The 14,675-nt window shown below is 31.8% G+C and overlaps 2 protein-coding genes across 2 annotated transcripts in view; both read left to right on the top strand.

Moving 5' to 3' along the window:
- LOC134710625 (zonadhesin-like) overlaps window positions 1-2,665 on the top strand; it is a 55,510-nt gene extending 52,845 nt beyond the window's left edge. The window contains exons 52-56 of the mRNA XM_063571007.1: window positions 532-627; window positions 890-927; window positions 1,215-1,277; window positions 1,591-1,662; window positions 2,594-2,665. Coding sequence (XP_063427077.1) covers window positions 532-627; window positions 890-927; window positions 1,215-1,277; window positions 1,591-1,662; window positions 2,594-2,665 — 341 coding nt within the window. The remainder of the gene's footprint in view (window positions 1-531; window positions 628-889; window positions 928-1,214; window positions 1,278-1,590; window positions 1,663-2,593) is intronic.
- Window positions 2,666-7,248: 4,583 nt separating this feature from the next.
- Window positions 7,249-12,274, top strand: LOC134711171 (plasminogen-like). The gene is made up of 7 exons (XM_063571629.1): window positions 7,249-7,471; window positions 8,115-8,147; window positions 8,738-8,965; window positions 9,471-9,497; window positions 10,219-10,446; window positions 10,974-11,259; window positions 12,150-12,274. Exons 1-6 carry the CDS (start codon window positions 7,270-7,272, stop codon window positions 11,243-11,245), a joined length of 990 nt encoding a protein of 329 aa, XP_063427699.1. The 5' UTR covers window positions 7,249-7,269; the 3' UTR covers window positions 11,246-11,259; window positions 12,150-12,274.
- Window positions 12,275-14,675: the final 2,401 nt, after the last annotated feature.

Genomic DNA, 14,675 nt, shown 5'->3' with positions numbered 1-14,675 from the left:
CATTTTTAAACTAGAAGCAATTATTCTTTATTAAAATCACATAATCGCCTTCATCCCAATTCATCAATTGTACTAAACATAAAACAACATAAGGAATTGTGTTTAATTAAACAATTGCAAGTTTGTCAAAGACAAGCAGACACAGATGTACGTTAATACATTACGTTTACACGAATGTTGGTATACATGTAACATAAAAACATGTCTGTTTGTCCTTTAGTGTATGTCATTTGTCATTTAAAATGGTCACTGTCAAATTTCAACGAATCTATTTCTTTCAAATTCATGTCATATAGGCAATAACGAGCCCAACTACTATATAAATAGGAAGATGTAGTAAAATTGCTATGAGACAACTCTCCACCTGCGACCAAATGACATATTATAAGTAACTACCTGTTATCGAAACTAATTTTTCTTATATATATCTAGTACATGAATGATCATGAAAAGGCTGATATTCAGATACAAATCAACTTTCAAGGAAGATAAACGGTTATTTCATATTTTCTGTGATTAATGTTTTTGCAGGATGTAAACGAAAGTGTAGAATAAATGAAAGGTGCCGTAAAGGAAAATGTAGATGCAAGAAAGGTTCTTACAGGACAACATTAGGAACATGTAAAAGTAAGTGTCTTATCAACTATTGTTAAAGATCATGGCGCTGTTCAAATGTATAATCATTGTTTGTTTTATAAAACATTTGAACTACGTTTTTTCATTCAGTTATATACAAAAGCACGTTCGACAAGTGAAAATATAATGACGAGAAATAAAGAGAATTAGTAAATAATATAAAAATTTCTTTCAAGAATCAAATAAGTATTTTCCCTATAGCTAACTTGTTGCAATTAGTTAAATATTTTATACCACAATTAATATTTTTTAGCAAAGACACCATGCACACCAAAATGTGAGAGTGGATTTGTTTGTAGTTTCCTCGGAAATTGCAGACCAAAAGGTAAATTAACATTTCTTAACTTAAAGTGCATTTAAAGGTTTGGAATAGTTCGTTGAAAAGAAATCAACATAAATTGTAGAGAATCAGGTCAAGAAAGCTGTAATAATGTTTTACGATGATAATCAAAGTAATGCAGATTTTCTTATCAAACTCCGTGCAGTGTGATACAAAAAATGTCTATTCAGGCAAGGCCACTATCAAAAGAAACACGGTTACGATGTATTTTCTATGGTTTCTGCTTTCGTTTTTGCAGGATGTAAACGGAAGTGTAGGATTAATGAAAGATGTGTTAGAGGAAAATGCAGGTGCAAGAAAGGTTCATACAGGACAAAACTAGGAGCATGTAGGAGTAAGTTTTTAAACTATATACAAAAGTTTACATTGTATAAAGTAAATGTCTTAAACTCAAAATAATTAAATAAGCTGTCTTGATTTATTTGTAAAAAATACTATCAATTCACATTTTTCAAATCCAATACGTTCAAAAATATCACATAAAATGTATCAACATTATATCCAAACATATTTGGAAATGTTAGTTCCTTCCAAGTGTTTTATTAATGTAGTATCTTCTGCTTTGCTGTTGTTATATTTGCTTCATATTTAAGAACATTATTGATTCTTTTTAGCTAAGATTCAATGTACGCCAAATTGTAAAAGAGGATTTGTATGTAGTTTCCTCGGAAAATGCAGACCAAAAGGTAATTTTATATTTTTTTCTTCTAGAATTGACACTCAAAAGCATAAAGGTTGTTTTGATGAAAACTTTTCTTATCCATGGAATAGATGATCTAAGCCGTATCTTGCAAAACTCTTCAGAATTTTGGGTCCGGAATGCTCTTCCACTTTGTACTTTTTAAACTTTATATCTATTTTGATCTGAGCATCACTGATGAGTCTTATGTAGACGAAACGCGTGTCTGGCGTATTAAATGATAATCCTGGTACCTGATAACCTTTAAGCAATGAATTTTGGCTTTTCCTATACGGATTTCCATGATATAGCGTTATTGTTCACGAGGAATCTATTAAACCAGTTAATTGTGGTGTCCTTCGTTAATTATATGGACGATATTACACAAGTTTGTTCAACCGATTCATTGCTGATAGCAGATATGTATTTATTAAATCGTCACTTCATTTCCGTCTCTTTTTCCACGAAGATGATCGACCGTATTTGTTGATTCATTACCAGGCTTGTTTCAACTTGAGCCACATGACGGGTGCCAACTGTAAAACAGGATCTGCATACCTCCCGGCGCGCCAAAGAACATTATTTGTACCTTATTTAACTTAATTCGTCTTTGGAGATGTTGACTGTGATAAAGGGAAGAATTAATGTGTGCCTTAGTTTTGGGTTATTAATTTTGCAAATGTTGTTATGAAATAAACAAAATGTTTTTACATATTATCATCAACCATATACACTTTATATGATAAGATACAAAGTCTTCAATACACAACATACAATACATAATGGCATTTAATCTACGTGATAAAATCAAGATATAATGCAACATAGTGTTAAACAAAAAATGTAAAATCACTAAAATACTGAACTCTGAGGAAATGTTAAAACGGAAAAAAATTGGAAATTATATATTTTTCAATGTTTTTTTGTGCTCTTTGTAGGATGTAAACGAAAATGTAGGATCAATGAAAGGTGCTTTAAGGGGAAATGCAGATGCAATAAGGGTTCCTTGAGGACAAAACTAGGAACATGTAAAAGTAAGTGGCTCAGCATGAGATTATTAGGTTATAATATGATTGAAATTTCAACTTCAACCTTAAGGTGCAACACTATTATATTAACGCTGAATATCTAACAACATGATGCAACCCAAACAACATTAAAAGTTTATAAATGTTTCTTATAATAATCGAACTAATATTAAACTAGGAGCATGGACGAGTAGGTATTTGAATCCATATTAAAGATATAATTATAGAAGCCATTGTATTTGCTCACAATAATGCGTTAGAAAGTCACTTTCCGTATGAGCCTGTCCTAAATCAGAGGGCTTTAAATGATCTGTTCTTTATAATTATGTTTTATTTGAGATAAGTGTTATGTTTGCATATAGTTTTTGCATTCATAATTGCCCATTACAGAATACTGTGAGACATAGGTTTTGCCTATTGCAATTAATAAATGCATCACGGTGATAAACTATTGCCCATATCCATATTCTTTAGTTGACAATCGTAATCTTTGCAGTTGTACTTCATTTCCTATTGATCTTATTTATACACTAAAGTATTTATATAGAAAACGTATATTCAAACCATAGATATAGGAAGATGTGGTTTGAGTGCCAATGAGACAACTCTCCATCCAAATAACAATTTAAAAAGTAAACCATTATAGGTTAAAGTACGGCCTTCAACACGGAGCCTTGGCTCACACCGAACAACAAGCTATAAAGGGCCCCACAATTACTAGTGTAAAACCATTCAAACGGGAAAACCAACGGTCTAATCTATATAAACAAAACGAGAAACGAGAAACAGAATGTATTAGACCGGTGAACACGTTGCAAAATTATAGCTCTTCATCTTTTATTTAAGCTTTGGATTTCAATATTTTGGCCACGAGCATCACTGAAGAGACATGTATTGTCGAAATGCGCATATGGTGCAAGAAAATTGGTACCGTTAATTTTATTGCAAAATGAGAGGCTGGCGCAAAAACAAAACAACATTTAATTTGATTTTCCATCGATAGACTCTGTCATTTTATCTCAAGTCGCGTTATGTGTTACCAATCATGTATTTCTTTTTCACATATATCTTCATTGTTGTAATACAAATGATTTAAGATCAAACACGTAAGTCAATCAAGAGGGAAACAATTCTTGTTTTGAAAAAAGATATAATGATATGCTGATAAACGAAAAATAGATGCATATCCATGATACATTTAACAGGTATTTCTGTTATAGATAATGCATATTTTAAGGTTTTTCTTGTCGTAGAACACACCGAGGGGTGTCAGGATTGATCAAATGAAAGACCGACCGGAGGGAGGTCTTTCTTTGAACAATACTGACACCCCGAGGTGTGTTCTACGACAAGAAAAACCTTAAAATATGCATTATCTGACTTATATACCGTCAAAAAATATTAATTTTATAAAGATTTGTAAAATTTAGTATCATTTTTTACCGACAACACTTAAGTGGGATATTCCTTTCTAATGCGTTCAGGTTTAAATACGCCCTGCGGCTCATTTAAAATGTGAAATAAAACTCACTAAATAATTTAGATATAAACCTTTTAAAAATTATTATCCGTACACAATAAAATATATTACTGTTACTGAATGAAGTAAGACACAAATGTATTGTTGCCATCCGATAACGGTGTATGACAAATACAAGACACATTGTAAGTTATTTATTGTACCACTTAGCTTATGGAAAAGGGGGAGGGGGTATGTTTTTTTCTATTTGTTATGTTACTTCTATCGCGGAAAAAGTTGTTATTTATTTAAACATTTTACTTGAATCGAAAGAAAAATTCAGAAAGATTGTCTCTCGAATAGCAATACATTGTATTTAAAGATAATCCGGATAAAATTATATACCCTCCGCACCCGACCCTTTCGTGAGTTACGTTAATGTTATTCAATAGAATATAAGCTGATCATTTGATAGAGTAAAAGGTACAGATAAATTTTAAAAAGTTAAGAACTGACACGAATACGAATATAAATACATGTAGCTATATAGGTCACAGTATGATTTCATATTCAGTGTGTATCGATCTGAACATGCCTGAAATATTTGCCACTGGACGTTAAGCAAGCAACCAAAAATCAATCAACCTATTCAGATTGACTCAATAAGATTTTCAATATCTTTCACACGAATGTGTTTAATCTGGATTTATTTTATGAAAGTTTACATTAAAATTCATCTGACCTATATGATAATGTTTCTTTATTATAGCGATAAATCAACTAAACTTCACGTTATTTTGTTTCTAAAATTAAATTGCGGGTTAACACAATGACGATTTCTTTTACATCTATCATCGGTTAAACTTTAGAAAACAAATTTCTAAATCGGCAACAAAAAACTATTAGACGAATAAAATTTTGAAGTAAATTATAGATTGCATGTTTATCAAGGAAAATAATGACCTTACACAGGTCATTATTTTATGCCTTGGAGCATATACCATTGATACATGGTATCGTCCGGGTTGATTCTGAAAAAGAATGACCTGACGTTCTGAAAGAAAATAACTCCATATAGGTATATAATAAATGATTATGCATTTGGTTAAGTGAAACAGTTTTTGTATTGTAAAGAAGTGTTAAAGAGAGTAAAGACATTTTTCAAATCAATCATGTTATAAATTATATTGCATAGAATAAAATGTATTACACAGACCGTTATCATGGTAATAATGTCAATATCATTTATTTAGAGCGATGTAATGCTGATAGTTGCGGAGTGAACGCAGTATGTGTCGCGAGGAAATATTGTCGATGTAAAAGAGGATATGCTGGTCATCCAAACACATTATGTGAAGGTAAATTACTAATTGTCAGCGTTTCAAAATCGATTACCGTCACAGATAATTATATTAAAGCATGACTAAAATCGCAATGAATGCCACAAAACTCTGCAGAACATGCTAACATATTCTTGTGATATTTGGCATGTGACGAGAATTTTGAATCAATGACGTTTCAAGATTGAAAACTGTTTAATATTGGAGACCATGCTGATAGTAACAAGAAACTACGTTATTAGCGACAACTCTCCATCGTAAAAACTAAACAATTATAGGTCAATTCTGGCCTTTAATGCGGAGCATGGGTTCACATCGAATAGCGAACTATTAAGGACCTTTGTACGACTAGTTTAAAAGAATTCAAACAGGCAAACCAACGATCTAATTTAAATTAAAAAAAAAAAGAAAAGTTAAACACATTTGTTCCCCATACAAAAACGACAACAAGTGAACAAGCTCTTGACTTAGGACAGGTGCATACAAATGTTGACATTCATGAGCGTTTTTTTTATATAACTTTGTTTTGTTGTTCTACTAATAGGAGCTGAGGAGGAGGATATGTTTTTTGGATTGAATTTTTCTTTTCACCTTTTGATAGTATGTTTAATTTGCTTTATCTTTTTCACACAACTATTTTCTGCATCGTCCTGTGTTTTCTTCTAGGCCAGAATACTGCAGTATTCATTCACATATTAGTCTCATCGCCTTACCTTTCAGCTGACGTGTTGTTAGAACGTGTCGTTCATTAGTAGCTGTTGTAGTCATATAATAGTTATGGTTTTAAAGAATGTTAAGTCTAAAATACAATTTCAGAAGTTAAAGAATGTCTCAAAAATGCAAGGGGAAACGACTACAATGGACGAATGAGTACGACAGAATCAGGACGAACATGTCAGGCATGGAATAAACAAACACCGCACCGTCACAGCAAATCGAATGTTAGGGATGCCAAAAACTACTGTAGAAATATGGACAATGAACTACGGCCATGGTGTTATACAACAGATAGCAGGAAACGTTGGGAATTTTGTAGAATTCCTATTTGTGGCAAGTAGTCTTAAATAGTCTTAAATAAATAACTTCGACCTTTTTTACGTATGTTTTACTCTTTTTTCGGATAACAAAATATTTCATCATGCTCATCACACTTATCTAAGGCTGGATCAATTTTTACTATGTTTTTCTCGTGTGCTTATGATGTGTTTATTTTTTGGTTTTAATCTACATCGTGTATCTGGTATATGTAAGCCATCTGTGATTGTTATAGAAATCAGTCAATATTGATACCTTATTTGATTTTACAAAATTATGACATGTCGTACAGGATAATTCTCGACATCATAAATGGGAATTAAAGTCTCCCATCGAAACATGACTATTTGAAATCGTAATCAAAAGCAGGAAACAGTTTTATAATATTGAAACGGAATTGCAAACTATACAATTTTATGTAACATATATGATGCACCAATCGTCTATAGCTGGTAAATATAATCAAAGCTGATGCAGATGCTGGAACCTCTCTTTGTATATCGATATAGATGAAACTTACAATTACAATCGAATTGATTTCAGAGTAATCACGATTGACCGTTATGTCCTATGTACTATCGTTTATCTGTTTGTCTTTTTCATTTTTAACCATGCCGTTTTCAGTTTATTTTTTCTTTTCTATGAGTTTGAAAGTCCCTCTAGTATCTTTCGCTCCTCTTTCATATTCCGCAGTCGTTTACATATATGACTTTCGAAATGTTACAGGTGCACCTCAACCACCGTGTGGTGATATGGTAATAATGGCATGTCATTCAGATCGTGAACACAGAACGGAATGTATTGTTCCAAATGCTGAGATAATTAATTATATTGAACTTAAAAGTGGCGAGGACAATCCGTCTTGCACATTTGGTGTTACATATGGTTTCTATGGAGCGACAATATGGACCAAAGAGAACTGCCGGGAAAAAATAAAAGTTTGCTTAACTCCAAGTATGTTGTCATTTAAGAATCTAAGATGATCAATTTTGTCATATACTTTCCTCTTTATTCATACATTATACTCATTGCAAAGGTTAAACACATGATACCAGTATGCATACACAGCCCAGGTTTGAATAACATTTTTCAGATAAACTTGAGATCAAGCATGAAAAAAAACATTTGAAAAGAAAATAAAGAAAAAAACCCGATACTTTTCTAAAACAAAAGTAAACTAATATCAATCATTTTCAGCGCAACTTTTTTAATAGTCTCATGCAAGGTAGTGTCTATCATATACATATTCAAATCGATATAAAATGTACCCAATTTGCTGTGAGATACATTTTGTACTTGCAGAGAGTTGTCAAAAATGTGAGTTTTCTTCGTGGTAAACATTCCATGTGAAAATAACTTAAAAGTGTTTTACAATAAAAAGAATCCATCTAATTTAGCGTATATGTAAATTTGAAAAACATTAAAACTTTTGATGACATCTTTCTCCTGCAAATGTTTCAATACCTTGATAGTTTCGTTCTGAACAAAATTTCAGAACTTTTAATTTCTTCATGATTTAATCATAAGTAATTGCTGGTTTACGAATTTTTGCTCAAGTTGTTATGAAAGTATGATATGCTTTTTTTTTATTTCACAGGGAATCGTGTTCCAATACTTCCCCCTCCTGAAGGTAAGTTTCTCAGGTTTCTGACATTTTTTTGGTTATGTTAATGTAAGGCAAAATTCCCCTAAGTTGTATATCAAGAAGATTTACAGTGCATGACAAGTTGATAGTCTCCTGTATCGGCAAAAACTTGGGACATAATTTTGGCTGCACTAGAAAAATAATGACATCCAGAAGTCAAGTTCCTGTATGTTTTTATTATTTGCTAACTACTGTAAAAGTACACTGCAATTGAAGGGATACATTTTGGGTTATTTGGTCATACAATTTCATTATGATTCCATAACTCATCATTATGGTTTTCATAATAAGTTCAGAAAATGTGAATATATGCCTAACCTTGACATCATGTTTTATTGTGGCGTCTTAATGTAAGGCGACCCCATAGTTTTATTGTGGCGTCTCAATGTAAGGCGACCCCATAATTATGATGTAACTTATTTTAAGCAATCATATACTTATTTTCAATGTATGGCTGTAAAATCAATAATAATAGTGAATGTTCAACCTACACTGCAATAACTTATACAGTATATTGGTTCGACGTTTGATTCTGTAAATAAAAAAATAGTTTGAAAAATATTTGGATTTTTTAGAATGTCGCAACACCGAAAAGGGCGAAGACTATGTTGGAAAATGGAGTAAAACCGAAACTGGAAAGAATTGTCAGAGATGGGACCAACAATATCCACATACACATGCATTTTTTCTTGATGGAAAAGATTCTGAAAATTACTGCAGAAATTTTGATGGTTCTTCGAGACCGTGGTGTTATACAGAGGATCCTTACACTGAAAGAGAATATTGTGCTATACATAAATGTGGTGAGTTGACATAACCGCTAACTTTGCCTTGTTTGTTCTAATTTTTTTTTTGCCTTGTTTGTTCTAATACCTTGTAAAAGTAAGGTATAATACAAACCATGAAGAATTTGAGAAACGATTACATAAAACAATAAGTATTTCACAGCACAAGATGCTTATTTTGATTATTTATTTCTCTTCAGAAACGATAGGGTGATGTTACTTGTAAACCAAAAACTTAGTACAAATTCTCTAGTTACATAATGTACTAACTAATCTAAAAACATTAAGTTCTTTGGAAACTATGCTTGAAACTAAAGTTGATGACCTGATAATTGAATATACATGTATTAATATTTTATCACGTTAAATGGTTCATACGAGGTAAAGGATCAACCAATTACCAACAAATGAACCTGTTATCAAAAGGTCAACATGTCTAGTGTGCATATTTTAAATAAATGTTTGGAATTATCATTTGAAATTAGAATTAAGATACAGTGTTTATTTTTATTTTTATTCAAAGCACCCGAAGATCCAGAGGATGTAGATGGTGAGTTTTTTTTCATAGAAAGGAGAGGATAAATATTAAGGGGGGGGGAAGAACAAAAAGAACAAAAAACAATAATAGATGAGCGACAAAAGATACCATAGGGACATTCAAACTCATAGACAAAAAATAAACTGACAACGCCATGATTAAAGAAGAAAAAGGCAAACAGACATATAATAGTACACAGGGCAAAGAAAACTACAGACAAAGCAACACGATCCAAACCAAAAATTTGGTGTTATTTGAACTATGAAATAAGCAAGAGTTTCTTAAATTCGTTGACCGTCTAAAACAAAGTCTAGAAAATTAATGCAGTGTTTGAAGAAATGTTTTGAAACTGATTTATCCTTCAAAAAGATGTGTTTGTCAATCACCTAGTAATATCAATTCTAACAATTTTCATTAACTTGTACATATTGTAATAGCTTGATGTAGTATATGCCTTGATCATTATTGAAGACCTAACATCTCTAACGTCATTTGGTCTCTGGTTTAGAGTTGACCTATTGGCAATCTTGTCACATATTCTTCTTTTTAATAAGCACGTTATAAAAAAGCCAGTAATGTGAAAGTTATAGGCAGTAGTTAACCTATCCATATGCATCAGCTCCTGTTTAACTGGTTAAGAAAACTTTTAAAGTTTGTTGATCTTTAAACTTTATTTGCTATGTCGTTGTACTACTGCCTCGACCATTTTCAATGTAATTCATACATTTTTCAGAATGTCGAAAATCTGCAAAGGGTACAGAATACAAAGGTCGAATAAGTTTGACACAAACTGGACGTACCTGTCAGTATTGGGAACGACAATATCCACATAAACATCCATTTAGCATCAGCTTCAAAACGGAACATAATTATTGTAGAAATCCTGACAACAGTGGACAACCATGGTGTTATACAAATGATCCAACAACACGTTGGGAATATTGTCAGATACCAATGTGTGGTAGGTTTTAATGACAAATTCTTGCATTCCAAAGTGTTAATAGTTAGTAATATCAGAATCTTTATATTGTTCTGTTTTACTTTTTTTAGGGAAGAAAACGACAAAATGATCCTCCTATATCTTTATATAGTAGCAATTTATGCCATAACTAATAATGTGCGTGCATAGCGTTTTCTTTTCATTATCGAATTTTATATTAAAACATTTGAATAAATTAAAAATATTTGGATAAATAATTCGTATATCTCAAGTGGGGAGTTCAATACAGAATGTTTAATTTGTCTAAAACACAATTATTACCGAACTTATTTTCGCTTTAAAGGTATCTGCAACTTTTCGCGTTTTTTTTAACACATGCATAACAAAAACTACTATATCAAAAACGTATTCAAAATAAAACAGGTCAATATAAAATCAAGTTTAAAGACATATTATTTGACACAAATAGTTTTACCAAGGTGATACCTTATTATGCTAATGGTTATTATAATTATTCATATCTGTAATGTTCGATATTTATTTAACAGCTGCTTGTTCTGTAAGAGAAGAGATTGTAGAATGCAAAGCGACTGTTAGAGTCTCTGGTTCATGTTTTTATAAATCGAAAGTAGGATCTAGCTGTGTTTACACCGTGCAGCTGTCAGATTCACAGGCAATCATCAAGACCTCAACACAGGAAATGGTACTTACAAATGGAGGAAATCTGGCTGAATGTGCTATTTTTACCTTTAATGATGGAACTCTAAAAATAGAAGATGACGTCTGCAAATGCTTTGAAGCCACTGTGGTGAACAAATAAGACTGCATGAAATAGTATGTATCAGATTTTGATGACTATCTATTCGGGAAAAAAAGGGAGCACAATATCAAAAAGGACACAATTGGCACTTAAATCTACGGCAATAAAGACAACAATAAAATTTGAAATTGAAATGTTCTTACTACGTCATGCATGACATATATTGACTAGATATAGAAAATAGAGCAGTTGATTTAAGAAATACATAATTCAGAATTTCAGAATTTTTAAACAGTTTTCGTTTTACAAAACTGTATTACTTCTTTCGATGAGCTAAATGTCCATACATGCGTATGCTGTATATACAGAAAAAAACATCAATAAATTTTAATGTATCTTCCTGCAGACTATTCCGTTACGTTGTGCGATTGCAAACTATAATACGATTTAGTAGATTGGGTTCAGCAAAATATATTTTTATCGGATTTCACATGATATCGTTTTGCTTTGGCATGTATCATTTGCAGTTGGATGTAAAACAAACTTTATTAAATCGATTACGAACCATTCGAACTATCTATTGGTTAATAGTGAAAAAGATTGTACACAATGTTGTCTGCTGTATCGCATTTTTTGACGCATTTACCTCTTATGTCTTTTTGTGTTGCACACACATTCTGGTCAATATAATTGAATTCAATGCAACTGTCATACCAGTAAGAGGTTTATCTAGCATTCAATAATGTGTTTAAGCTTTTAATTTTGCAATTTTATAAAAAAAAAATATCCGTTTTGAATTTCCCGTGGAGTTCGGTATTTTTGTTATTTTACTTTTGACTAAGCAATACATACATGAAACTAATTGCAATACTAGTATAACACATTACTATATCCAATAAATTCAGAAAAAAATAACCGCTTTATATATTTTCTTTTTTAAATCAACAGGTTTTTTTCTTTGCAGGTTACACTATGAGGACTGAAAATATTTAGAGGCATTGTGCTTAGTATAGACAGAGTGCACTCTCAATAATTGTGTGCTTAGCTTTAAATAAATTATCATCTAATAAAATAAAATTGCCGATATTATTTTTCTATATTCACTCACTTAGAATTATAACAAAATACTTCGAAAGATTTAATAACAATCATGCATATAGTTTTTAGATATGGACCAAAGTGTTACATGTACAAAGTAAATTCACAAAAATACTGAACTCAGAGGAAAATCAAATCGGAAAATCCATAATCACATGGCAAAATCAAATGACAAAACACATCATAAAGAATGTACAAAAACTATCATATTCCTGACTTGGTACAGGCATTTTCAAATGTAGAAAATGGTTGATAAACAATATATTGAATCTTTCAGTATATATAAGGATAAGGAGATGTGGCATGTTTGTCGATGAGACAACTATTAACCATATTAAGTCTAAATTAGATGAATACAAAGAACTTAAGGTCAACGTTAAGTCTTCAACAATACATGCAATCAATATCCTATAGTTAGCTATAAAAATATACAGGCATGACATTTTATCTATATAGATTAGATTGTTGGTTTTCCCGTTTGAATGGTTTTACACTAGTAATTTTGGTCCCATTTATAGCGTATTGTTCGGTGTGAGCCAAGGGTCCGTGTTGAAGGCCGTACATTGACCTATAATGGTTTACTTTTATAAATTGTTATTTGGATAGAGAGTTGTCTCATTGGCACTCACACCACATCTTCCTATATCTATGGCAACATGTAAAACAATCAAACGCTATATTCGACGACCTGAATTACGACAAAACAATATACAAAGCAAATCTGACAGCAACACATGGGAATGATTGTTTCAACCAAAGATTTTGATTAAACGTGTTTGTAAGTGCCCTCCTTTAATTTTGGACAGTGGTGTTGTATCATCAGATTTAAGAACAAACGATTAAAGTCAGTTTGAAATCACTTGACTTATCAGCATTGATTTAATAACTATTTACACCACTGGGTTGATGCCACTACTGGTGGACGTTTAGTCCCCGAGGGTATCTCCAACCCAGTAGTCAGCACTTGTGTTGTATTCGGTGTCAACATGAATATCAATTATATGGTCATTTTTGTAAATTTCCTGTTTACGTCACTTAAATTTTTCGCGAAAAACGAAGGATTTTCTTTCCCCAGGCATATATTACCTTAGCCGTATTTGGCGCAATTTTTGGAATGTTGGGTCCTCAATGCTCTTCAACTTTGTACATGTTTTACTTGTTTGGCCTTATAACTATTTTGATCTAAGCGTCAACGATGAGTCCTATTTGGACGAAACGCGCGTTTGGCGTATTATATAATAATCCTGGTACCTTTGATAATTTTTGCCAATGAGACAACTCTCCATCTAGGTGACAAACAAGTAAAATCACAAAAATACTGAACTCAGAGGAAAATCCAATCGGAAAGTCCATAATCACAATGCAAAGTCAAATAACAAAACACATAAAATACGAATGGGCAAGAAGAGTCATATTCCTGACTTGGTAAAGGCATTTTCAAATGTAGAAAATGGTGGATTAAACCTTCTTTTATTTTAAAGTTAAGAATGTATGTCAAAGTACAGCCTTAAACAATGAACATTAGCTCAAACCGATCAGCAAAATATAAAGGGCCCGAAATTACTAGTGTAAAACAATTCAAACACATTAAATTACAACGGTCTAATCTATATATGAAACGAGAACCACACAAACAAAAGACAACTACTGAATAAAAGGCACCTCACTAAGGACAGAAGCATAAAAAAGCAGCGAGTATGGATAGTTTTGCTTAACGGTTATTAGCAGGAAATAGACACGATTACTTTGAGGGAAGCGGTAATATTTTTAAAAACGTATTTTTCTGTTCAGAAAAAAAAAACATGTGCCATGGGTTCCGTGTAACAAGGAATTAAATTGTCGTGGCCTATTTTTATTGTAAATTGTCTAGTTATCTTTGACTATGCAAGGTTGTCAATTTTTAAATTTCTAGTTAACAAAATTATGCAGGTTATAAACTTTCGAAACATTTTATTTATGGTCCAGTTTTTAACGATTAGTATACTGCTACATGTACAACGTGGATTTGTTATGTAATGTGCAATTCATGTTCTTCAATGATGGAACAAAACTAACAAACATTCTGACTGTATTTTGACCTTTGAATGTTCTTTATTTGAGTAGATGGTTGCTATCTCATCGACGTTGACCCCCACATCCCCTACTATTCATATATCTTAAACAAGTTCAATATACAGAACTTCTTGGTACTTTTAACAGTTACATATACTGTTACGTTAAAATAATTGATCGTAAAAACAACAGCTACAAATTGCATGTATGTTGAGCTTTAGGACTTCTCCTTTCTGTACATATGTTGGCAACCTAATCTCTGAGATCAAAGTTTTACTACAGGAAACACACAAAGGTGACATTATCAATAGTCAATAGTCATATACACTAGCAATATGGA

Source organism: Mytilus trossulus, chromosome 3 (genome assembly GCF_036588685.1).
Source record: "Mytilus trossulus isolate FHL-02 chromosome 3, PNRI_Mtr1.1.1.hap1, whole genome shotgun sequence".
Lineage (NCBI taxonomy): Eukaryota > Metazoa > Mollusca > Bivalvia > Mytilida > Mytilidae > Mytilus > Mytilus trossulus.
This window is presented reverse-complemented; position numbering and strand designations above follow the sequence as displayed.